This window comes from Rhinolophus sinicus, linkage group LG03, assembly GCF_036562045.2.
Source record: "Rhinolophus sinicus isolate RSC01 linkage group LG03, ASM3656204v1, whole genome shotgun sequence".
In the NCBI taxonomy this organism is placed as follows: domain Eukaryota; kingdom Metazoa; phylum Chordata; class Mammalia; order Chiroptera; family Rhinolophidae; genus Rhinolophus; species Rhinolophus sinicus.
In genome coordinates this window covers 56,215,901-56,241,248 of record NC_133753.1, presented here as the reverse complement: position 1 = coordinate 56,241,248, position 25,348 = coordinate 56,215,901, and the positions used below count along the sequence as shown (strand labels likewise).

General features: G+C 39.0%; 1 protein-coding gene across 1 annotated transcript; it reads right to left on the bottom strand.

The window, feature by feature from the left end:
* Positions 1-950: 950 nt before the first annotated feature.
* LYSMD2 (LysM domain containing 2) lies at positions 951-13,596 on the bottom strand. The gene is made up of 3 exons (XM_019730640.2): positions 13,007-13,596; positions 2,941-3,272; positions 951-1,533 (listed from the first exon to the last, which is right to left on the bottom strand). The coding sequence occupies exons 1-3, from the start codon at positions 13,277-13,279 to the stop codon at positions 1,491-1,493; spliced, it is 648 nt and encodes a 215-aa protein (XP_019586199.1). The 5' UTR covers positions 13,280-13,596; the 3' UTR covers positions 951-1,490.
* Positions 13,597-25,348: the final 11,752 nt, after the last annotated feature.

The following is a 25,348-nucleotide window of genomic DNA, read 5'->3' as shown; positions in this document are numbered from 1 at the left end:
TCCAACAAACTTCCCATAAGTCAAGTAGAAGTGGATAGAAGAAAACAGCAAAGTATGAAGAGATCACCCTCTATCAAAGATAACAACATGAGAAAGAAAAAGAGAAATAAACACTGAGATGTTATTACCATGAAAAAAAAACCATGAGAAAAAAAAACAAAACAAGGGATTATATGTTATGAATAAACAAGAAGTTCAAGATAAGGGCAGACAGCTACTATTTCCCATTCATGCCTCAAGGGTTAGACACGTGCAGTTCTGGTTCTGCAAGCTCTGCTGCGTTAACACCTAAGGGCACGGGCACGTGTCTCCTGCTGAAGGGAGACCTGGAGGAGCAAGATGAGGAGAAGAAAAAGAGGAAAGAGAGAAGAGGGAAAGAAGAGGGGAAACAAAAGTCCTTTTTGCTCTCACAGGAAGTAGACTCCTTTGAGGAGGAATAACTACGAAGAATTTTTGTGGAAGCTTAAAGATTTAACCCAGCATTTGAATAGAAAGTGAAATTTTAAAAATCCCACTTAATTGTAAACAATACAGGGCTTAAAGTTTCCTGCTAAAACCTATACATATAATAAAAGTAAGACAAATGAAATTAAAGTGAATAAAAATCTAACCCTCAACTCAAATGAACATAATGACTACAAAAACACTCTGTAAAGTGCTTACCAGTGAAATAGAGACTATAATTCACCAGTGTATCAGGTCATGGCATATTTCTTCTTTTGATCGTGTTCTGTGTTTTCATTCTATTTGAAATGCATCTAGTCAAATATTATGAAAATGTAAATATTACTAGTAACTGCAATTGGTTTGCTTTTAGGTTATTGACATGTTTTTCAAAATTGCAATTAAAATAATTAAAAACCATTAAAGTAGAGGAGAAACTGTTACTGTTTCAAAAATATAATTTAAAAATCAACTTTTCCTCATTTGTTGAAAAAAACTGGACTCAAATATAAAAACAGTTTATTTTTTCACTCAGACTTTTGCAGTTTATTTTTTACAAAATAGCAGACAAAATTTGGTTCTTTATATTAATAGAGACTATGTAGTACATCTCGAAATATATATATATAGCACTTAAGTTATAAACACATAGCAAAATCAGCATCACTTAAACAGCAACCATGTTTTTCACATAATTAGGATTTCTCAAGAGATAAACATTGCTTTTAGCTTGACTATGTAAATAGTCTTTGATGCTTTATGTCAACCAGTATTTACAAAAGCCAAGTCAAAAAACTACCACCACCTACAAAAGTGATGAGCTTTAGGATACAATTTTGTTATCATGCCATAATGCAGACTTAAAATTATAGAAAGCCAGAAGGAACTATTCACTTCAGAGCAATTGCAGTAGGTGGAACTTCTTAATTGTGATTTAAAGATGCACACTATGAGAATCCAAAAGGAATGCTTTTGAATCTTCAGTTGTTGGTTTCTTCACGATCCAACCATCTCTCAATCCAAGGGAGATTATGCCCCCTGATCATCTAACTATGATAGAGTGAAGTTACATAGGGACTTTCTTCATCTCTGAAAAAAAAAAGAAATATAGAATAAACCAGTGTTTAAAAACTGTATTCAGAAAACTAACACATATACTTATCAAACAACTTAATATCCACTTACTAAAGAAATGCAGGAGTATATCAATTTATAATATCATACATGCCTTGAAAATTGCATGAAATACAACTATTCATTGGAGTGTACCTTATTGACTCAATTTTGTGTCTCCGTTACTGAAATAAAAAATGGTGCTTGCTATGTATATTTATTTATCTTACATTTAAATAAATTATATTAAATTATAAATTATATTCATATTTATACTTATTTATATTTCTAACATTTCAACAGGGTGTGAGGTGCCTACAAAAAAAGGGGTACATATAAAATGAATAAAATGGAAATTAAAAATCAGGACTAAAGAAAAGAGAAAAATACAACTATGTTAACCGTAAGACATATTATAGTAGTTGAACCGAGCATCAGTTTTAGTTGCAGGCTTTTGGTAGCCAGGGAAAAAAGAAAACACAGTAGGTTGTGCCAATCTGGGAATCATAAAGGAAAGAGGAAACCAATCCTATAAGAGAGAGAAAGGTTTGCCCTAGTACCAAATTAAAGAACAAAGAAGGAAGCTCGCATGAGATCTTACATAGGAAACACTTGGGAACACATAATGGACAATGTCTTTGACAAATTTTAGAAGGATCACCATTTCACAAGTATTATCTAGGGCATTACTTCCTTTGAAGGTGTCAGCTAGATGTCTCTACTTTGCTGTTACCCAGAATTGCTAGCTGGACAGTTATGCTATTAAAGCAAAGAAGCAAACTTTTTATAACAAATAACAGAAACAAAAGCATTTCCACAGATAAAGCCTTATGCAGAATGCAATGGCTCTGTTTCAACTTCCTATATTAAAATTGTCTTTCTGGGGCGGGGGCCGGCCCGGTGGCTCAGGCAGTTGGAGCTCCAAGCTCCTAACTCCGAAGACTGCTGGTTCGATTCCCACATGGGCCAGTGGGCTCTCAACCACAAGGGTGCCAGTTCAACTCCTCGACTCCCGCAAGGGATGGTGGGTAGCACTGCACCTTGAGCTGAGCTGCCGCTGAGCTCTGGATGGCTCAGTTGGTTGGAGCGTGTCCTCTCAACCACAAGGTTGCCAGTTCAACTCTGGCAAGGGATGGTGGGCGGCACCCCCTGCAACTAGCAATGACAACTGGACCTGGAACTGAGATGTGCCCTCCACAACTAAGACTGAAAAGACAACGACCTGACTTGGAAAAAAGTCCTGGAAGTACACACTGTTCCCCAATAAAGTCCTGTTCCCCTTCCCCAATAAAATCTTAAAAAAAAAACAAATGCCTTTCTGGAACTGAAATATAGTTTTTAAAGCAAAAAAGAAAATTTGACCCAGTACCAGCATATTTTTACCTGCTCTCTTCTTTTAGTTTCTTGACTGCCTGTGTTGATAACTTAATCTGCAAGTCTAGTCTCTGCAGGAAATCTCTGGCTGACACCTCCTCAGGCAGCACAGGCTGAACGTCGGATTCCTGAGGACTGGCAGGCGAGGGGTCTTCTCCAGGCGTCACTGGCTCTTCTTCCTGAGAAAAACTGCTCTCAACAGTTTCATTTTCCGGAGAATCAATTGAGTTAAGTCCATTAAACAGCAACGGCTTCTCTGATATAACTGGGATGTTCAAAGTTTTCTTCAGAAATATACAATCATTGGTAAACAGTTTATTTGCCCTTTTAATCTGCTCCATCTAAAATATAAAAAAGGAAACAGAGTTACATATAAATAAATCCAGAAGTAGGGCTTGTTACACAACACAGAGCTAAAAATACTCACCAGCAAAATACGTGCAATGAGTTCTCTGGATGAAAGATTTTTAAATCGGGTTTTGCCACCTCCCCAGATACCCCCAGTTATTTCAAGAGATGTCAGGAAATTCTGTTTCCCAGTTTTAAAAAAGGAAAGACTAATTTCCCCTCACTATATTATTTACCCTACAAGGCAGCTCTCACTGAGCAGGAAGTCACAAAACACAGAATTTTTAGCAGCATTTAATAAATTTCACTTCTTTCAACATTTCTATTATCTAGTTTTTAAAAATACTTACAAGTGCTGTTATTTTACTTCTGGGGTGCTTCCTGTGTCTCTAGAACTGTGTTTGATAAACATAATGGATAAAGGAGGTGGTACAGAGATAAGTACCATGAGAATTTGGAAGAATGGGGCTGCAGTCCTTAAGAAAGGCTGCACAGAGAAGATGGGGTTCTGATTTTGTTTCTTTTTTGTTTCAATTTTGAATGGACCCTGAAGAATGGGAAGAAGTGAGACAGATAAGGAAAGGAGGTGGGGAGCACTTTATATACAGTATCTTTTTTTTTTTTTAACCCAATGGAGTATCTATTTGAAAATACACTTTACAAAGTTCACAGAGATTATGTGCCATGGAATCATCATACAACTGACAGATGAAGAAGTCAGAATTTAATACAGGTTCCGATAACCTCAAACTCTTTCATGGCCTGTGGATGACTCCCTCAAACCAGATAGGAAGGGGAGGTGGAGGTGAAACAGGGAATGGAATTTACATACGTTATTTAATCTCATGTAACTTTCATAATAGTTCTTCAATCTAGATATTGGCATCTCCTTTTAACAAATGAAACAGAGAGTCAAGAGAGTGAAGTGGCCTAAGTCCACAATGCTGGTAGGTGCACACAGGGCTCATATTATGCTGGTACTGAGCATGTTGGACAAATGCTTACTCTTACATTCATCACACCGTGTTACAGTGTATCTGCAGACTTCTCCACTCAACTAGCCTGGGACTCACACCATGCTAGGCTCTTTACATTCACTGCACCATCTAATTTTCACAACTCTTTCTTGTGAGGTATGGAACTGAGACAGTTTGGTACAATAGCTAAGCACACAGGCTTGGGAATCTGACAGTCCTGATTTCAAATCCCAGCTCCACCAATACGAACAATTACGAACATGAGCTTGTAACTTCTCCCACTGAGCCAGTTTCCTCATGTGTAAAACAGGTATCATCTACCCTTCACGGGGTTGTTGGAAGGATTAAATGAGAGTTTATACACACCTGCATAGAGGAGATAGATAGATGATAGATAGATGGATGGATAGATGGATGGATGGATGGATGGATGGATGGATGGATGGATGGATAGACTATTTAGCAAAGCACCTGGCAGTACATGGTACTTAACTTCTCTCCATTTCCAATGAAGAAATTAAGGCACACAAGAGATGACTGATTGAACCAAGTACATATGGTTCTTTAAATGTATGAGCCAGAATTTCTGTCTGACTCTAAAGTCTATATAACACCGGGATTAAAGTGCATGACTAATGGGACCAAATTATGGCGATCCTTCAATGCGAAGTTTATTGAATAAAAAAATTAGATTTCTATTTCAAAGAGCCTGAAAAAAATAATAGTTAAATAAATAGACCCTGTTCTTCTGTTTTCTTACTCCGTGTTTCCCCAAGAATCAGACCTAGCCAGACAATCAGCTCTAATGTGTCTTTTGGAGCAAAAATTTATATAAGATTCAGTCTTATTTTACTATAAGATCGGGTATAATATAATATAATATAATATAATATAATATAATATAATATAATAAGACTGGGTCTTATATTAACTTTTGCTCCAAAAGACGCATTAGAGCTGATGGTCCGGCTAGGTCTTATTTTCGGGGAAACAGGGTATAAGCAAAATCCACACAAATACATAGTACATTTAAAGCTTTCTTCTTATTATTTTTTTGTTTTTGTTTTGTTTTGTTTTTGTTTTTGTTTTTTTAAAGCTTTCTTTTTTTCTTTGAAAGACATTACATTAATGTACCTTTTCTGTAGGGTGGGGTAGTCTTTTGTGCTCTAGTTTTAAAGGAGAAGGCAAGAGTGAGAAGAGAGAACATGATTAGGCAGGTGCATTTTAGAGACAAAATAAAAATCTGAAAATCCTAAGTATTTATGGTCGAGTTTAATCTTAGAGTTGAGACAGTTAAATAACTTGAATGCTGTATTCACAGCAGGTTCAGGTATATTTGAATTGCCTTGAGTGTCCCTTGTGTTTACTATCTAGCATCCATCTCTCTATCTTTCTTAGTACATGGGCTTCCAATAGTAGCTCTCCCCAGGCTTGAGGGTGAGCGTGTGACTCATTCCAGTCCTTGGGCATCGCAGTGCCCTGGCTTCCATAATAGGTCACAGCCCCATCTCAGAACAATTCAGAGATGCTGCGTCTGGGAGAAGGTCCTCTATTTTATCTGCTGGAAGGAGATGGGACTGGAGCTGCTAGCAGCCATCCTTCTATTTCATGTAACCTGACAACAAGGCCACCTTGGAGGACGGCAATCAGACCCCTGAATCGAAGCCTGAAGCTGGAATACCCCAAGCTCTTTCAGTTCCATGAGCCAACAAATGACATTGTTGATTTGGTTTTTATTGTTGTTTTGTTTTGTTTTTTGCTTAGGCCAATTTGAGTTAGGTTTTCTGTCACTTGGAAGTGAAAGAGCCCTCACTGATACAGGGCCCTTTCGAATGCTTATTGGCAGCGATCTACAATTGCTAACAGTCACTGTTTTCTGGGAATAATGATGGAAGACAGAAACAGCCAGGAACACCAGGGTATGACTGCTGCTGCAGGGTTAGGAATATCAACAGTAAACTGAATTCCTTCAGGACAAGAACTGTTACTTCTATAGCTTCCCAGGGTATAACTAAGATCATATACACACTAAGTGTTTAGGATGGATGGATGGATGGACAGATGGATACAGGTCAGAGGAACAGGAATAAAAGATGAACCCAGAGAGGTAACCAGAAAGGGGTAGCAAGTTATCTGTTGTGTTGGTTATTTTCTAAACTCACCCTGACCTGCAAATCCATCCCCCACTGTTCCTGAGTCTGTTATGAACCCCAGGAGGCTGAGCTCTTGAGAACTGCTCTACCCAAGTCACCTTGTTCTTAGAATTCCAGTTGGTGTCACAAAGGAAGGCACTGTCAGAACGCCTGCACCATGGCTCCGGGGGCTGCGTCCCTCTCTGGCAAACATCCTGCCAGGCAGCCCGTGTCTGGAACACTGTTCCTTCCCCTGGCCCTTCAGGCCTGGAGGTAATGTCTCCCTCGTGTTACCAGTCTCGGGGGCTTCACCATCCCATGTTGGTTCCCTTAACCCTACTCATACTTCTGTAAATGTCCCATCATTAAACTCTCTTTGGCCACACCCTCTAAGCTCACTATCAGTATCCTGCCAGGACCCGACTGATACATTTAACATTCAGAGCAAGGCAGGCCATCACAGCCAGGAAAGAAGCCAATGACAGGAGGCATGAGACCATGGGGGCTGAAGGACAGGGCACCCTTGGCTCATTGTGAATGCTGTTGTACCGCTGATTCACTAGTAGAGCTGCCCCTTTAGTTAGTCTATGTTTTTCCTGACATCGGGGACTGCGCTGGCTCCATCTCAATATTATTAGCAAGCATTTAAGGGTTATGTCAACCCGTCCATCTAGACTCTAAGATGAAACATGAGATGCCAGCATGGAGGACACCAGGCATATCCAGACATAGTTAGCATCAAGGTGGGAACCAATCTAAGGATGGGCAGAGTTGAGCCTGAAGGTGAAAACAGTCAATGCGTCTAATGCACGGCAGGCGTTAGAAACATGTGCTCTGGGCCCACACTTTCTCGGTTCCCATCCTGGCTTTGCCACTTTGCAATCATTCTCTCTGCCTCTTTTCTTTTTAACAAGGTAAGGATAATAAGAGTACCTTCCACATAATATGATTATTATGAGGATTAAATGATTTGATTCATGTAAAGCATTTAGAATAATGCATGGAAAACAGGAAGCACTCAAAAATGCTAACAACTGTTATCATTAAATTTGGTTAAAAGTGAGAAAGCAACAGGGAAGAGCAGATCCTAACATGTACTCAGCAAGTGAGAAGGAAAGAGGTAGGAATTTCTCCTAATAAAAATATTTCTCTCACGATGTAAGAATACATTAGGGAAATTTCATATAAACAAGCCCAGATGAATAACATTATATGTTGTCACTGCCCTACGGTGTGAACTTTAAGTTTGTTTTCAAAGGTAATTAATTTGATCTTCACTTGTGCTCCTTCACAGGCAATGGCTTGAAACAACTACATAGGCTCCAAACTCAGTTACCCACAGTAAAATTAAGGAATGAAACCAGCCATACAAAAAAGCCAGGGGGCGAAAGGCATTCCAGCCAGAAAGAGCAGCTGCAAATGCCCCAGAGCAGGAAAAACAATGGTGTGGAGAGTAAAGAGCACGTTCCAGGCCATGCAGGGCCTGGGGTGCCAAGGTAAAGAACTTCGATTTTATTTCTAAAGTGATGGGAAGCCATTGGAGGGAGAAGAAAAGCAGTGACATGATCTGATTACAGTTAAAGATTACTTCCAGCAGCTTTGTGGAAAATGGATTGGCCAAAAAGAGGCCTCACTGGAAACAGGCAGCCCAGTTATGCAGGAAACTGCAATAGCACAGACAGGAGACTGTAAATAACCCCAAATAGTAAAAGGATGTTTTAGGAATGTTTTATCCTTTTATCTGAATTTAGATGGGTCTAATGTTCTGGGAAAAGTCATAATTTAATCCAAGGAAGAGCTGGAAAACCATACAGCTCTTCCACCTGCCCTCTGTTCAACATTTCCTAATACTCAATTAATGCTGAGAATAGAAAGTGGGACCTTTTCAAGGTGCCACAGAACTGCCCTCAGTTTCCTGGGGGCGGATGAGTAGGGAGGGAGGTATAGCAATCAAATTGCTTTCATTTCAAAAATTTTTTCTAATCAGGATTGAATAGCATGACTCAATAAAATTCACTGTCTGGTCACTAAGAAACAGAAACAGATTACAGAATAGTGAAGTAAGAGCTAACAGGGTGGCCACAAGGCCATGGTGAAATTAAATAGAACAAGTACCATCAACAACTTAAAAACAACTTATTTAAAATGACTCCCCTATAAATTCGTTTTGTAAAGATGAATTCACTATGGGGGAAATCACAAAAAGTTACCCCCAAAAGACATCTTGACAGCAGCTGCTGGGCCTGGCCAAGAACTCGTCCCCAAAGGTGACTGGTCTGCTTACCCGGCCACCTGCCTAACTGTGAATGTAACATTCAAAATTTCTTTTTCTTCCTCTTGTAAAGAATAATGTAAATGAGCCACTTTAAAATGGAGCTAAAGCTGCCATTCCAGAGGAACTGTTTTGCATGTCTTACGTCTCAAACCTTGGAAAGATAAAAACAGGGCAAAATAATCTTTGAACTGAGTCTAAGCAAACTTGTTTCCCAAAAAATTGTTTGCAAGGATAACAAGAAAGCAGTTATAGTCCAGGGACTGATTACTGGACTAAAAAATTAAAAGCATTGTTTAGCATTAACATCACTATGTTATATTATCTGCGCCAATGGAAATGTCTTCCTTCTATTGATGTAATTGTTCCCCTTTCTTTTGTCATAAATACCCACTGCCTTTGTCTCCTAATCGGAACATTATCTGGGCTTCTGCTTGAATTAATGATTCCCAAATAGTTATTCTTATTGATCAATGTAAATGCTTGTTGCCTCTCATTTTGAAAGGCCTTTCACTTTTAGGTTAACATTCTCCATTCCTTAAAAAAGACACAGCCTTCCAAAAATATTTCAGGATACGTAATAAATAACATTTATACAGCACTGTGTGGCTTGCAGAATATTTTCATATACACACAACTCTCATTTGATTATCATTTTACAGAAAAGAAAACAGACTTAATCATTAGAGGATTCTCTCAAGATCATTTTCTAGTAAGAGTTGGATTCACCACCCCACTGTCTCCTGTTAAGTTCTAGGTTTGAGTGGCAATCAGACTCCTCCACTGCCATATGCTAATGGGGAAAAGGATTTATTTCTTCCTCATGCTATCTCCAAAGAATATATGAGATTCAATTTATATGAAGTGTCCAGAAAAGGCAAATGCATGGGTTAGAAAGTATATTCATGGTTGCCTGGGACTGGAGAAATGAACAGTGAGTAAGGGAATGGGCACAGGGATCTTTTTGGGGTTATGGAACTGTTCTAAAATTGGATTCTGGTGATGGTTGCACAAGTCTGTAAATCTACTAAAAGTTCTACTTTTAGGACTGAATCTACTGAATTGTACACTTAAGATAGGCCAGTGTTGTGCTATGCAAACTATTCCTCAATAAAGCTGTTTTTAAAAAAGAACACATGAGAATTTATTAAGACCCCAAACTACTAAAAGCTACTCTACCATACTTCTCACTACAACAGATGGCATTATTTATTTATGGTTCTCTTCCCTTTGACCAGCAAGAGTCAACAATTTCTATCAGCAGTAGGAGTTAGAGTTATAAACATGAAGGATTTACTTACACTTACATTTCTAACTCCCAACACTTGTTCCCACTAACATGACAATCATTTTACCTTTTCTGTTCAGGGAAGTATTATGAAGTGACTGACTGGGCTTAGCAGTTCACTGGAAAAGAAAGAGAAGACCCTGCAGAATAAAACGGGACAGGAAATGACTGAGGGTACTGGATGCAATATGGCCTCTGAAGAGGGGAGAGTGCAGGCAAGTTGAGAGGGGTAAGCAAAGAGAAGAAGAAAAAGTTTATGCAAATAACAGGTCCGCTCATTGTCTCCTACCCACTTTTAGTTTCTATACTGTTCTCTAGATGTTTGTCCAGGGTTTCCAAACAAAGAGTTCACAGTGGCTGCCTTAAGCTGGACACTTGCCTCCAGAGGCTTGTGTCCAACTAAGAAGAGAAGGATCATTGCAAAAGCCATAGCTAAATCTAGAATACTAAGTTAGGTGAGGGGCCTTAACTTCTCAGTGGAGATAAGCTCAGCCAGGGAAATTCCAGCCCAAGCAAGTTCATGTCTGAGGTCTGCACTATATGTATTTAACAGTTTCTCAACTCAGCCCAAAGAGTATCAATTTCTCAGACCCACTTCCTCAAATGCCTCTTATTCTGGTAAAGATGCTCTTACTAGACATGGGATATTCAAGTTAAATGCATGCGTGGACTGACTCAATTCCCAAGTGTCCTGCTATGTGTCTCTAAATCTCTAATATCTCATTACCTACTCCTTTAAACAATAATTTAAATATGTTGATGATCTTGGCAGTCAATATTAGAAATTTAACTCACTCAACTTCTTTCTGTTCAGTCAACGAAAGAAAAAACCATCTGCCTTTTTAGCTTCCCCCTAAAAATCTCAATTTACAATGAGTAAATCCAGTTAATATCTGCAGATATTAATTAAAGCAAGAATATCACTTCACTGTAACAATATTATTACTTTCATTGGTTCTATATAACCAGTGGAAGAGTCTCTAAAAATTTTATCAATTATAGTTCAGGGCCAAAAGTAAATTGTGTGTGTGTGTGTGTGTGTGTTTGTGTGTGTGTGTAATAAACGAGTGGTTCTCAAGAGTGAGTTTTTTCTCAGGGAACATTTGGCAACATCTGGATGGGGTACGGGTGCTACTGGCATCTAGTAGGCAGGGGTCAGAGATGCTGCGAAACATCTTACAATGTACAGGACAGCTCCCCCCACCAACAAAGAATTATCTGGTCCATAATGTCAACAGTGCTGGTGTTGAGTCACCCTGTCTGTAATAGACCATCTGTGGCTATAAATTATAGTTCCCAATTCATCATAATCAAGCTTAACATCTTATAATCGAGTCTTTATAAAAATCTGATTTACATTTTAATGGTAAGGGGTGATAAGGTTATGAGTAACAGGATCTATATTAGCAAAACCGGGTTAGAAAGCATTTGATCTAAGGTGTAGAACTGCAGTGAGCAGATGTTTAGATCTACGCAAGTCAAGTGAAATCACGGAGGGCAGTTGGTTGCAGAGAGATTGCGGTGGGCAGGGAAATGGGGAAATATCACTTCTTTGGATATCATGGTCTCTTAGGTGTAGTCACTCTGGCCTACTAAGTAAGATGCATAAAAAATAGACAGAAAAGGCCTTCCTTCTTCAGTGCCAAGTTGTTAAGAGAGACTTTGATAAAGCTAGGATAAAAATAAGGGTGGAAATCAGAAGTAATATCTAGAGAAAAGCAAATGCTTTGTCACTGTGCTGATTCAAGTTTGTCTCTATGAATAAGCATACTTGAAAAATATCCTTCCCTCTCATTTATCTTCTCATCCGCAAAAAGGAGATTAATTATACCTATCTCGAGGCTTATTAAGAAAGTCAAACTGAGTAAGAACAAGATGGAACTGGATAAATGCAATGCCTGGCACACAGCAGGCATTCAGCACAAGGTAGCAACTAATACTTGCCAACGATGTTTTCCTCTGGCTTTGACCCAAAACAGGCCCCATTAATGCACATAAGAATTGTGGTTATAAGTTGATGTATATTATAGAAGCTCCCAAGAGAATAGAATAGGACTATCCATGGCATAATATCAGAACACCCCTGCACAGCAAGATCCCTGCTCTCAAAATGTTTAAATGATAGAAGGACCTGCTAGGTAAACATATACTAGCTGGAATGTGCAAAATAGATTACTCAGTCTCTGTCATTCGGTGAAGGACCAGAAAGAGTTTCACTTTAAGAGAACGATTTAGATAAGATCACCTTTCTTCTCATTGCTGTCTAAGGTGCTTCAGGAAAGAACACTGAAAACTGATACAGAACTCAAATGCAAAAAGGCCATCACACAGCTCAGAGTTAATTATAAGTAATTTTAATGAAACAATATGTTCCCTCAGGTTTCCATGTTCTTCCCAGAGGTGTAATACAATATGCCCAAGACACACACACTTATAAATTTATAATAAACACAGCTCTCCAGCTCACCTAGACCACAGCTCTTGGCTGCTGCTTAACGACAGGTGTCACATTCACAATTGCCTAGGGGTGTAATTTCACTTCTAAATAAAGCAGCATAATCGATAGAACCAGAGCATCCTGCGGGAACTACCATTCCTGACTCATCGCAGTGCTTGCTTGTTTGCACAGAAAATAAAATACTCTGCTCAAGTCCACATGTCAGGTTGGCTTTGATTAAATATATACGTCATGGTAAGAACGACGGTGAAAAATCAGGTGAACGTGGCTGCCCGTGATGCCAAGCCCAGGTCCTCTTTGGCCTTCCTCACGCGACAGATCTGGTCCGCGTCTGGGTAGGGCACCCGGAACTCGATGCACCTGCCTGGGGAGGGAGCGTAGGCGGCCCGCCCCTCTGGCTACAGGACCAGCTTTGGCAACCATTGCTGGCGCGCGCGGAGCGAGCACTTGGGCTTGGGGCCGAGCCTCCGCGGGACCGAGGGCTGCCTCCTCGACCCTCACTGCTCGCGCGCCCCGCCCCTAGCCGTTCTCCCCGTCCTTTCCCCACCCCCACACCCACCCACTGCCGCCAGCGCAGGCCGAGGAGCCAGCCCTGCTCACCGTGACTCCGTACTTGAGCGCGATGCCCTGCAGCGTGTCGCCCGCGCGGACGCGGTGCTCCACATGGCGCTCGATGATGCCCGCGCCTAGTGGCGCCCGCACGCTGGCGGTGCTGCCGTAAGAGCGGGTCTTGGTGCGGGCCAAGCTCAGCGACAGCTCGGCCTCCTCCGGCTCGGGGCCGGAGCGTGAGTGCGGCGGCGGCGAAGGGGCCAAGGGCCGGGGCGCGCGGGAGCCGCCTTCCCGCAGGGCCAGCGCGGGCGAGGAATCCGCCATGGGTCCTGCGGAGGCCTCCGGGTCGGGAAGCGGGCCAAGGGGGCGGTGCCTCCGCCACCGCCTCCGCTTCCTCCTCACTAGGGCTGCGGGTGGCGGTGCCGCGGGGGTGGTGGGTTGGAGGCAGCGGATGAAGGCTGCGGTCCTAGCATGGCGGGTGCCCCCTCCTCCGCGTCCTGCCTCTCCCGGGCGCACTTTCCAAGGGAAAAGCGAAACCAGCTCCTGCAGCCACAGGCCTGACTGCGCGCTCCACCCTGCCCGCCGGGACCGCGGAGGCCCTGCGGTGCTAGGAAGCCGGGGGACGCGCCCAAGCCCGCGGCCTTGGGGGCTAACAGCGGCCCATCCTTAAGTTTCCTCGGCTCCGGGTGGAACCCCGCTCCAGGCCGACAGAGCCTGGTTAGAGCCCTGCCCTGACCACAGCAAAACACCAAAGCTTTGCTCTGCCCCCTTTATTGATTTCCCCATCAGGCACCAGCTTTCTCAGACCTTTTAGCTCTCCGGTGCCAAAGGTACTTCCCTCTCCCCCACTGGATTACCCGGATGACCTCTAAGTCTGCATCGCACAAAACATTAACACCGTTAAACACACAGCTTCTTCAGGCGCATCTCAACAGCCTGGGGGTCCATTCATTTCAATATTACAGTAAGAGGATAGTGCTTCTAAGGCCTGGTGGGTCACGTCAGAGTAACCTCCAGTTGTTTGGGTTTCATTCTTCATTGCACACCAGTACCACTTTTAGTTTTGGGGGGCCTTGAAAGTCTGACTAGCAATGGTCTATTCTCCTGGCTCACTGCTTACAATTTACTATCTGCACCCATCGTTTTTTCTTATCAGTTTGGTTTCTTCTTTAATACCCTGAAATCGTAACTCCCCAAAGTATTATCATTAAATCTCCCAATGACCTCTTTATCTGTATTCTTCATCTGAACACCCTCTCCTCAACATGCTGGCTTCCCATAGCGCATTTACTAGACGCTAGTGCCCAGATTTCTGTTGTACTCTGGACAGCTCTCCAAGATGAGGTACCCTGTAGGCAGGCTGAGAGACTGGAAGTTTGATTCATTGGCTGAAGTTTCGATATGGTGCTGTGCTGGACAGAGGCAAAGGAACTAGAGCTCAGGAGACATAACAAAGGATGGGAGAGGAGCAAGAGGTCCCCACATCACCCTCCCACTCAAAAATTCTTCAGTGGCTTCCTGTGGACAACAGCATTAACATAACACACACTGGCATTCAAGGTGCTCTTTCCATTTTTATTATTCATGCTCTGGCCATATCCCATCTACTACTCATCCTGTATACTCCATATGCTCCCGCCAAACAGAGCCACTGAACTTGCCCCTCTCCCTATATGCTATAGCCTCCACCTGTAATGCCTCTTCCAGTACTCTCGGTCTACATTTTTTAAAAATTTAAGGCTTATTCTAAATGATACATCATCCATGATATTGTTCCTGATTCTTCCCACCTGCCCCCTTTCCCCAACTGCCCAATTTTTATAGTTTCTCCATTGAAACCCAAGGTGGTTTGAACCTCTTGTTTAGCATTTAACTTGTGTTTTGTGCCATGTACTTGTCTTATCGCCTCTATACTTGCTCCTGAGAGGTGTAACAATAGATCTTGCTCATCTTTTTAACTCAGCAGAATCTCCCTCAAAGCCTTGAATAAAGCATCAACAGTCATTGAAGTGTAGTAAAAAGTTCCTGAAAGTTAAGTTATATTATTTAGCAAGAATCTGTCATGCATGAACTCTTGGGTGGTAGCCAGTGTGCCCATCGCTGGACATAAGAGAGAGGCAGAACCCCAGATTTTCAATATATAGGTGAGATCATGTAATACTTCAAGTAAACAGAAGAAATTGTCCTCAAAGAATTTACAATCTAGTAGTGAGAAAGCATATAACGTGTCTTCCACTAAGGAGCTCTTTATTGAAAAACTTGGAAGTTTTTATTTGAAGATTAATAAACTGGATTATACGAGGTGTTATTAGGTGTTCTTTGAAAGGATTCCATGATCATTTAATGGGGGAATGTCCAATGGTGAAGCAAACGTGTAATGGCCAACCATAATGAGAAGGTATCTTCAGATTGAACAATGCGGGCAACTCCATAGAATATAACAGAATTTATTATAGGGTAATTTACTTACGGGAATGTAGGGTCAGAGCAGACAAATGACCCAGCAGTTCTGCAAAAATTATTCTCCACTACCAGACCTCTATTACAGCACTTTTTAAAAAAATTTTATTGGGGAATATTGGGGAACTGTATTTCTCCAGGACCCATCAGCTCCAAGTCAAGTTGTTGTCCTTTAATCTAGTTGTGGAGGACGCAGCTCAGCTCTAAGTCCAGTCACCATTTTCAATCTTAGTTGCAGGGAGGGCAACCCACCATCCCATGTGGAATTGAACCAGCAACCTTGTTGAGAGCTCGCGCTCCAATCAACTGAGCCATCCGGCTGCCCCACAGTACTTTTTTAATAGTATAACTCAGGTAATTGATAAGACAAAAGGACAAAGAATGCAGTATGCATCAAGGGCCATACCTCCTGGCAGTCTTGTGATAGATGATTGTTTATAATCAATACTATTACCAGTTTGATATTTATCTTGGTTGTCATGCTATTCCAGTCATTACTAACAAAAATAGTTATAGGTATTGTTTATGCAACAGAAAATCATCATCTTGAAGGATTTGGTATGCTTGCATAGGGCAGTAAGGTTGGTTAAGGGTCACGAGATAATCCAGAACACAAAGATAGAGTTGGTTTTTGTTCATAAGCACATCTATACAGGGAATCACTTCGAGCTTTATTTCCCTTTTGGAGATTCACAATACATATTAAAATATTGAAGGCTCTACAAGTCCTGCAGTAAAGTAAGCTGTTGGATTTTGCTTGACATTATATTTCCAAACTCATTTGACCATAGAACCCCTTTTTTTCCTCACAATTTCTACAGTTTGGGAAATGATGAATTAAAGGGGAGAAAGACGGGCTTAAATAAGGGAGCAGGAAGATGACTTTGAGAAATCAGAGATTACCAAAAGACAGAATAGTAGGTACCTAAAGTAAGGGGCAGAAAATGAGCTAAGTAGTAAAAAGGCTAGGTGATGATCACTTAATTCCTTTATAAAATGACCAAGGCCTCTGTAAAAGTGCAGGAAGAAGTTACCACTAAAAAAAAATGTATGGAAACATTTAATAGCACAACAACAACAAAAAATGTATAGCGATTCTGAAGACATCCCATTTGTCTCTTATTAGGACTAATTTCTAAACTGTCCCTAGTTATTTTCAATTTCTCTAGCCATAGAAAATCCTGGGTCATAAAACATATCCCAAACTGCTGTAAAATGCTCTGAAATAAATCCTACACAATTCTCAGAAGTTTCTCCATGACTCCTTTTTGTGATCTTCATTAGATTTTCCTCTACATCTCAGAACTTAAATCAGCTTGAATTAACACTTATTTGATATTTTATAGTAAGGGTCCTTTGTGAATTGTTTTCTCTGGATATCTAGGCTGTTTCCAAATATCTAGTTTTCCTATGAATTTTATATTGATTTCTGTCTAATCCAAAGAATAAAAGTTAATATCTACAATTTGTGGCTCAGACTGAATTTTTTGTAGATTTATTTTCCTTCTTCAACTAGACCTTCAAAATTAGTTTTATGTGTATCTACCTACAAAACAGAGCAAACCATACAATTAATAGTGAAACATTAGAAGCATTTCCTTTGAGGTCAAGAACAAGAGAAGGAAGCTTTCTATTACTGCTTCTATTTAATTTTGTTTGGGAGGTCCTAGCCAATGCAATAAGAAAAAGAGGGGAAAAGGGAAATGAAGATTAAAAAGAAATAAACTGTTGTTTACCAGTAATACACAATACTAAAATGTTTAAAGTCAACACAGATAATGTCTACACCGGAACTGTTCAAACTATTGGAACTGTTCAAACTTCACAGTTATAAGACACAAGATCAACATGCAAATATCAACGCCATCAATCAATCAGAAAATATAATTGTGGGAAAGATGACATTCTAGATGCCAAAAAAATATCTAGAAATAAACTTAACCAAAGAGAAACATGTTTTATATGGAAAATTATAAAATCCTATTAAAGAACATATAAATAACAGCAGACATAAATAAAAGCAGAGATATACTACATTTATGGATGGGAAGATGCAAAATAATGAAAATATCATTTCCTTCCCAGACAATTATAATACATGAACTCATTGAAATTCTCACAGAAAACCTTATAGGATATTTCAAAGAATATTTCAGCAACAGGCTTATCTTAAAATTCATATGGAAAGTAAAGAGCTAAGAAGAGCCAAGACATACCTAAAGAAGAATGACAAAGGGTGACTTGCCTTCAAGACTTATAATAAAGCAATGAATGAAACCATTGTAGCAGTGATGCTGGGATAGACAAATATAAAAAAGAGACAACAAAGAAAGCTGAAAAACAGACCCATACATATCAGAGAAATTAATCTATGACAATAAATGCTGCTGGCACATTAGTTATCCATGTAAAAAAAATGAAGTTAGATTTAAACCTTATATCATATACCAAAATCAATTACAGATGAATTAGAGATATAATTGGGGATAGCAAACTTCACACTTTTAGAACTATAGCTTTATAACCTCGAGGTAGCAAAGGAATGCTTAAAGAAGATATCAAAAATAAAAACCACAAAGAAAAAAGACTGGTAAATTCTATATGTCAACATTAAAAACTTCTATGCCTCAAAAAGCACCATAAAAATTTGAATAGACAAGATGTAAAATGGGGAAATACATATAAATGACAAAGCATTACTATCCAGAATATATTAAAATGCCTACAAGTTATTAAAAGACAAACACCCCCAGAAAAATGGTTAAGGGAGGCCAGTTGCTCAGTGGTTAGAGCACAGTGCTCATAACACCAAGGTTACCGGTTCGATTCCCACATGGGCCAGTGAGCTGTGCCCTCCACAACTAGATTGAAAACGACTTGATATGGAGCTGATGGGACCTGGAAAAACACATGGTTCCCCAATATTCCCCAATTAAAAAAAGAAAAATGGTCAAAAGATACAAACAGGCAATTCACAGAGGATAAGACTCATGGCCAATAAATCTAAGGAAAGATGCTCAACCTTACCAACAAGCAGAGAAACGCAATTTAAAATTACAATTTCATAGGCATGAAATCAGCAAAAATTAAAGCACTGGACAATTCTAAGTACTGGTGAGATTGCTGAACAACAGGAATTCTCAGTGTTGATGGCAGTAAAAATTGGTGCAAGTACTTTGAAGAGCTATGTGACAATATCTAGTAAAATTGAAGAAGTACATGTCTGGAGTTCTGGTTTTGGCAAGCTGGAAGTCTAAACTACCATGAAGTCCTGCTACTACAAGTATTTACAATTTAGATTAATTTTTTTAAATGAAATTGATAATTCAGCTGGCAAAAAAAAAAAAAGAGACAGCCTTATGCATCTAAACAAGAGCAACTTGAAAGCTAGAACCATAAACAATTTTCCTAAACCAACACATGAAGACACAGAAAGTCTGAATAGTTGTATAATCATTAAAGAAATTGAATCAGTAAAAGAGCAATGTATAAGGGTTCCAACTTCTCCACATCTTTGCAAACAAATATTTTTTCCCAGTCTGTGGCTTGCCTTTTCATTCTTTTAACAGTGTCTGTCTCAGAACAAAAGTTTTCAACTTTAGTAAATTCCAACATCAATTTTTCCTTTCGTGGATCTGCTTTTGGTGTTGTATCTAAAAAGTCATCACTAAACTAAAGTCACCTAGATTTTCTCTTCTGTTATCTTCTAGGAGTTTTATAGTTTCATTTTTTGCCTTTAGGTCTTTTATCCATCTTGAGTTAATTTTTGTGAATGATGAATATTCTGTGTTTAGATTCATTCTTTTGAATGTGGATGTCCAGTTGTTTCAGCACCATTTGTTGAAAAGACTATCCTTTCTCCATTAAATTGCCTTTGCTTCCTTGTGAAAGGTAAATTAACTATATTTGTGTGAGTCTATTTCTGGACTATCTATTCTGTTCCACAGATGTATTATTTCACCAATATCACATTGTCTTGATTACTGTAGCTTTATAGTAAGTCTTGAAGTTGGGTAGTGTAAGTCCTCTGACTTTGTTCTTCTTCAGTATTGGCTATTCCAGGTCTTTAACTTTTCCATACAAATGTTGGAATCAGCTTGTTGATATCTGCAAAATAACTTACTGGAATTTTGATTTGGATTGCATTGAATCTACAGGTTAAGTTGGGAAGAATTGACGTCCTAACAATACTGAGTTTTCCTATTTGTGAACATGAACTAGCTCTCTATTTATCCAGATCTTCTTAGAGTTTGTTGTTTCCTTCATATAGATATTATACACATACCTATTTTTTCTTTGTTTGTTTTTTGGGCTAATGTCAATGGTATTGCATTTTTTTATTTCAAATTCCAATTATAGGAAAGCAATTGTCTTTTGTATATGGACTTTGTGTCCTACAATCTTGCTATAATCACTTATAGCAACCTCACTCCAGGAGGTTTTTTAAAATGATTATTTGGGATTTTCTACATAGATAATTATGTCATCTATGAACACAGACATTTTTATTTCTTCCTTCCCCATCCCCATCCCCCCCTTCTTGTCTTATTGCATCAACTAAGACTTCTAGTACTATGTTGAACAGGAATGGCAAGGGGAGATGTCTTGCCTTGTTTCCGACCTTACGAGGAAAACTCTAGTTTATCACCGTAAAGTATGATTTCAGTTATAGAGTTCTTTCAGATGTTTTTTATCATATAGGAAGTTGCTTCTATTTCTAGTTTGCTGGGAGCTTTTTATCATGAATGAATGTTGGATTTTTGTCAAATGCTTTTTCTGTATATATTGATATGATCATATTAATTTTTTCTTTAGCCTGTTGATGTGATGGATTACATTAATTGATTTTTTTGAAAATTGAATCAGACTTGCATAACTGAAATAAATCACACTTGGTTGTAATTATAATTCTTTTTATACAGTGTTGGATTCAATCTATTAATATTTTGAGGACCTTTGCATCTATTTTTATGAGAGATCTTGTCCCGTAATTTCCTTTCCTGTAGTCTCTTTGGTTTTGGTATCAGGGTAATGCTGGCCTCATAGAGTGAGTTAGAAAGTGTTCCCTCTATTTCTATTTTCGGAAGAAATTACAGAGAATTGGTATCATTTCTTCTTTAAATGTGTGGTAAAATTCACCAATGAAACCATCTGGGCCATGATAAGGTAATAAAGATTAGAGCCAAAATAAATGAAATGGAGACTAGAAAAACAGTAGAGAAAATCAACTAAGTTAAGAGTTGGTTCTTTGAAAAGATCAACAAAATTGACAAACCTTTAGCTAGACTGACCAAGAAAAAAAGAGAGAAGACTCTACCAAATTAGGAATGAAAGAGAAAACATCACTGGTGACCTTACAGAAACAAAAAGGATAATAAATGAATATTATTAACAACTGTATAACAACAAACTAGATAACTTAGAAGAAATGGATAAATTCTTAGAAAGACACAAACTAATGAAACTGACTCAAGGAGAAATATATAATCTAAATAGAAGTAGAACAAGCAAAGAGATTAAATTAGTAATTTTAAAATTTCCAATAAAGAAAAGCCAAGGCCCAGATGCCTTTATTGGTAAAATCTACCAAACTTGTAAAGAATTAATACCAATCCTTCACAAACACATCCAAAAAATAGAAAAGGGAACATTTCCTAACTCAGTTCTATAAGGCCAGTATTATTCTAATACCAAAACTAGTTAAAGACATCAGAAGAAAACTATAGACCAATATTTCTTATGAATATGGACACAAAAATTCTCAACAAAATATCAGCAAACCAAATTCAACAACATCTAGAAAGGATTATACACCATGACAAAGTGGGATTCATCCCAGAAATGAATAGCTAATTTAATACCCGAAAATCAATGTAATAATACACCATACTACCAGAATAAAAGAAAAAAACCCACGTGATTGTCTTAACAAACACAGAAAAAGTCTTTGATGAAATTCAACATCCTTTCATGATAAAAGCACCAAACAAAGTTTATGACAGGAATTTTCACAAACAACATAGACAGAAACTTCCACAAACTGACAAAAGATGCTTACAAAAGAATGCCATCAACAAAGTGAAAAAAAGAACAATCCATGGAATGGGAGAAAAATATATGCAAATCCCATGTCTGATAAGGGATTTATAACCAGAACATACTAAAAAAAAAAACTTTTGTAAATCAAAAAAGACAAATAACCCAATTAAAACTGAGGCAAAGGATTTGAATAGACATTCCTCCAAAGAAGATATAAAAATAGCCAATAAGCACATGAAAAAATGCTCAACAGTCATTAGAAAAATGCACATCAAATTCACAGTGAAATACCATTTCATACTCACTGGGATGGCTATAACTTTTTAAAAAGATAGACATTAACAAGTGCTGGCAAAGATATGGAGAAATTGGAACCCTCACACATTATTGGTAAAAATGTAAAATGGTGTAGCTACTTTGGCAAACAGTTTGGAAATTCCACAAAATGCTAAACATAAAGTTACCATATTACCCAGCAAGTCCACTCCCAGATGTATGTGTATAGATATAGATCCAAGAGAAATGAAAACATGTATCTCTATAAAAAATTCGTACACAAACGTGCATAGCAGCATTATTCATAATAGCCAAAATGTGGAAACAACCTAAATGTCCATCAACTAACAAATAAAGAAAATGTGGTAAATCCATACAGAGGGATGTTATTTTGTTATAAAATGAAATAAAGTACTGATACATGCTACACCATGGATAAACCTTGAAAACATTATGCTAAGTGAAAGAAGGCATTCACAAATGGCCCCATGTTTTCTGATTCCATTTATGTGGAAGGTCCAGAATAAGCAAATCAAGAGAAGACAGAAAATAGATTAGTAGTAGCCAGGGTACGGGAGTGTGGTAGGAAGGGAGAGCGACTGCTAATGTGTACGGGTTTTCTTTTGAGGAGTTTGAAAATGTTCTAAAGATAGATTGGGTTATAGTTATGTAACTTTGTGAATATACTAAAAAAATTGAATTATACACTTTAAAAGGGGGAATTTGTAGTATATGAAATACATCTCAGTGAATCTACACTTAAAAATGTAGAGAGAATGGCTTAATAAACCTCCATCCCTCAGCTTCAACCAATCTTGTTTCATCTCTACCCCCACCCTGTCACTCACCACCACTCTCACACGACATTATTTTAAAAGCAAACCCCAGATAGTATTTCTCCCGAAAAGATTCAGTATTTTTTCAGTAGTATCACTCTAAAAGATAAGAACTCTTCTAAAAAACGTAACATACTATTACACATCCAAAAATTTAAAATAATACTTTAATATAATCAAATATCCTATGTTCACATTTCTCCCTAATTATCTCATAAATGTGACTTTTTAGACAATTGCTTTTTTCAAATCAAGATCTATCTATACACTGTATTTTGTTTTTTGTCTCTTATGTTTCTGTGTTTCTATAAGCTCTCCCTCTTTTATTTTTCCTGCGATTTATTTATTGAGAAAAATGGGCTGTCTGTCTTGTAGAGTTCCCCAACATTCTGGGTTTTACTGATTGCAGTGATGTCATTTAACATGATCACTGTTATATAGTGATTCACTTTTAGATGCTTGCTGCCAATGACACTATAAATACGACTAAATTCACAGTTCATCAACATGGTCAACAATGCTATAGGGCTTCCTAGGTACTACACCCTTTGTAGCGTACTTGACACAAATTATCTAATTTAATCTGCATAATAACCCTGTGTGGCACTGTTATACCCAGTCTAGAGATGAAGAAAATGAGGCTCACAGAGGTTAAAGAAAGTTGGTTACAGTCAAGCAGGCAGTAAATATCTGGGTTCAAATCCAGGTTTGCCTGATGTTAAAATCCATACCTTTATCAATTATGTGATTGTAATCCCATCCTTTGCCTGTGGGTTGCGCTTGTTTGTTTTTATCAATTCTGGGAAGTAGTACTTCAGTCCATCCAAAGAACTTACTTTCACATTTCATCTGTAACAGAGATTGATTAGAAGTTCCTTTTCACAACTCACTTTCTTTAGTTTGGATTCAACAAACTAAAAGGAGCTTATACATGGCCCTGAGAATGTCATATTGCTCTTGTATCTTGGCTTTGGCTACCACCTATGACTTTAACTTAAATCCCTTTCTATGCCTATTTCCTTTCAGTCTTCATCTGAATAATGTTCCATTCATTTCATCATACGAAGACGTTTACACCACCGAGTAGCTTTGCTATATCCAAACTTTGCAATTCTTCTTATCTGAATAAAATTGCTTTATTATTTTCAGCTTATGTCTACCATCAGCTTTCTCTAGCTTGATCTGTAAGCAGTCCAAATATTTAACAGAAGGCTATAACTTGTGACAATTTAACTGCACAATATAAAAAAGTCAAAGATACCATGTCTGTTACACAGGACATTTGGAATAACAAATGTATAGGAAAACTTGGGACTGTGATTTATGCTGGTTTGGTCATGCCTCCATCTCATTAACTCTTTCCAGCTCAGACTTGTCATTCTGGTGAGCAGGCCCAGGGTTCATTACCATAGCTGACAATGGAAACTACACTGGTCTCTCAGTCAGTGGCTCCTGTGTGCCGTCATTCACCATGCTAGTTCCAAGAGCCTTAGCGAATTCACTTCCTGATTCAGCCCGTGTGCTGGGGAATGCATGGCCATATTTTGAAATGTACAAGGAAAGACAGTGCTAAGGGTGCCTCTTTGGGAAAGGCCAAGAGTGCCCAAAGTGGACGGAGAGTAGACAGGCTTAATGATCAGCTGGGTGACCTTGAATAAGTCATATCACCTCCCTGTGCCTCTGAGAACACTGACAAGAAAATCCACACTCTTCAACTAACATGTTGTTGCAAAAATCAAGTGAGAACATGAATAGGAAAGTATTTCCACAAATGCAAAGTGGTGTTATTCTTTTCAACCATGGAATTTCCTCTGCAGCACCTTTTTTTGGCCACATGATTGCTGCACAGATCATGTCACATTATGATGCTGTTTCACCTCCATTCACCCTTTCTTTGCCTATTTCAGTCAGATTACACAAACAATCGATGTTGCATCCATCCCTTCAGTTCATTTTCCATCCACCACAATTCTGCAATGCAAATTTCACCATAATGTGAAATACTGCGTAGTAGCTACTTACAAAACTCAACATACCTTAAACTGTCCAGGTAAGTGCTACCGTAAGAGTTACACTGCAAGTATACAGCGAGGGTTCAAATAGGAAAGATCTAATTAGAAAAAGCTTCTGGTAGGTAACTCCATCATGCCACGTATTTTAGTAATTTCGGTCTCTGTCGTATGTCACCCCACCCCATTTCTATGATTCAGAGACAAGACAGTATTTTCTCTATCTTTGTAGCTCCCAAGAACCTGGCAGAGAAGACATCTCAGTGCATGTTCAGGGATGATGTGAACCCGCTAAACGGCTGACAATAACAAACCCGGTCGGTTTTAACATTTATCTACCCACCTTAATGAGGCCCAGCTATCCCAAGCTTAGCATTATCTGTAGGGCTTTCTAGGCAGGAAATGTGCACTGGAACCCCCTTGTAGCTCCCAACGAAGGAACCTTTATTGAGTATGTGCTAAGGGCCAGACACAGGCGCTTTCACGTGTGCTCCTAGTAACATACGTTTGGTCCTCACAACACATCTTCATGTTTTAAGCCTATTTTACAGATGAGGATGCTAAGGCCCTGAAAGGGTAAGTTGCCCAGCCTCACATCCAGTGAAGCCACTACGTGTGTGGGATCTCAAACACCCTCACCCCAAAACTTCAGACCAGCTCACTAAACCCCACCTTCATTACCTCCCTACCCAAGGCATGTACCCTAGCTAGTCCTTCCCACGCTTCTGTCATTGGCCCACGTGAAACAGAGGGCAGGCCTGGCCTGTATCTGA

Bases quoted from the DNA above. Each gene is read 5' to 3' on its own strand.
- LYSMD2 (XM_019730640.2), bottom strand. From the start codon at position 13,279: ATGGCGGATTCCTCGCCCGCGCTGGCCCTGCGGGAAGGCGGCTCCCGC. The intron at 3,273-13,006 runs GTGAGCAGGGCT...TTTATATTTTAG, and splicing joins CGCTCAAGTACGGAGTCACG to ATGGAGCAGATTAAAAGGGC. The intron at 1,534-2,940 runs GTAAAAATATGC...TTTTTTTTTCAG, and splicing joins AAACTAAAAGAAGAGAGCAG to AGATGAAGAAAGTCCCTATG.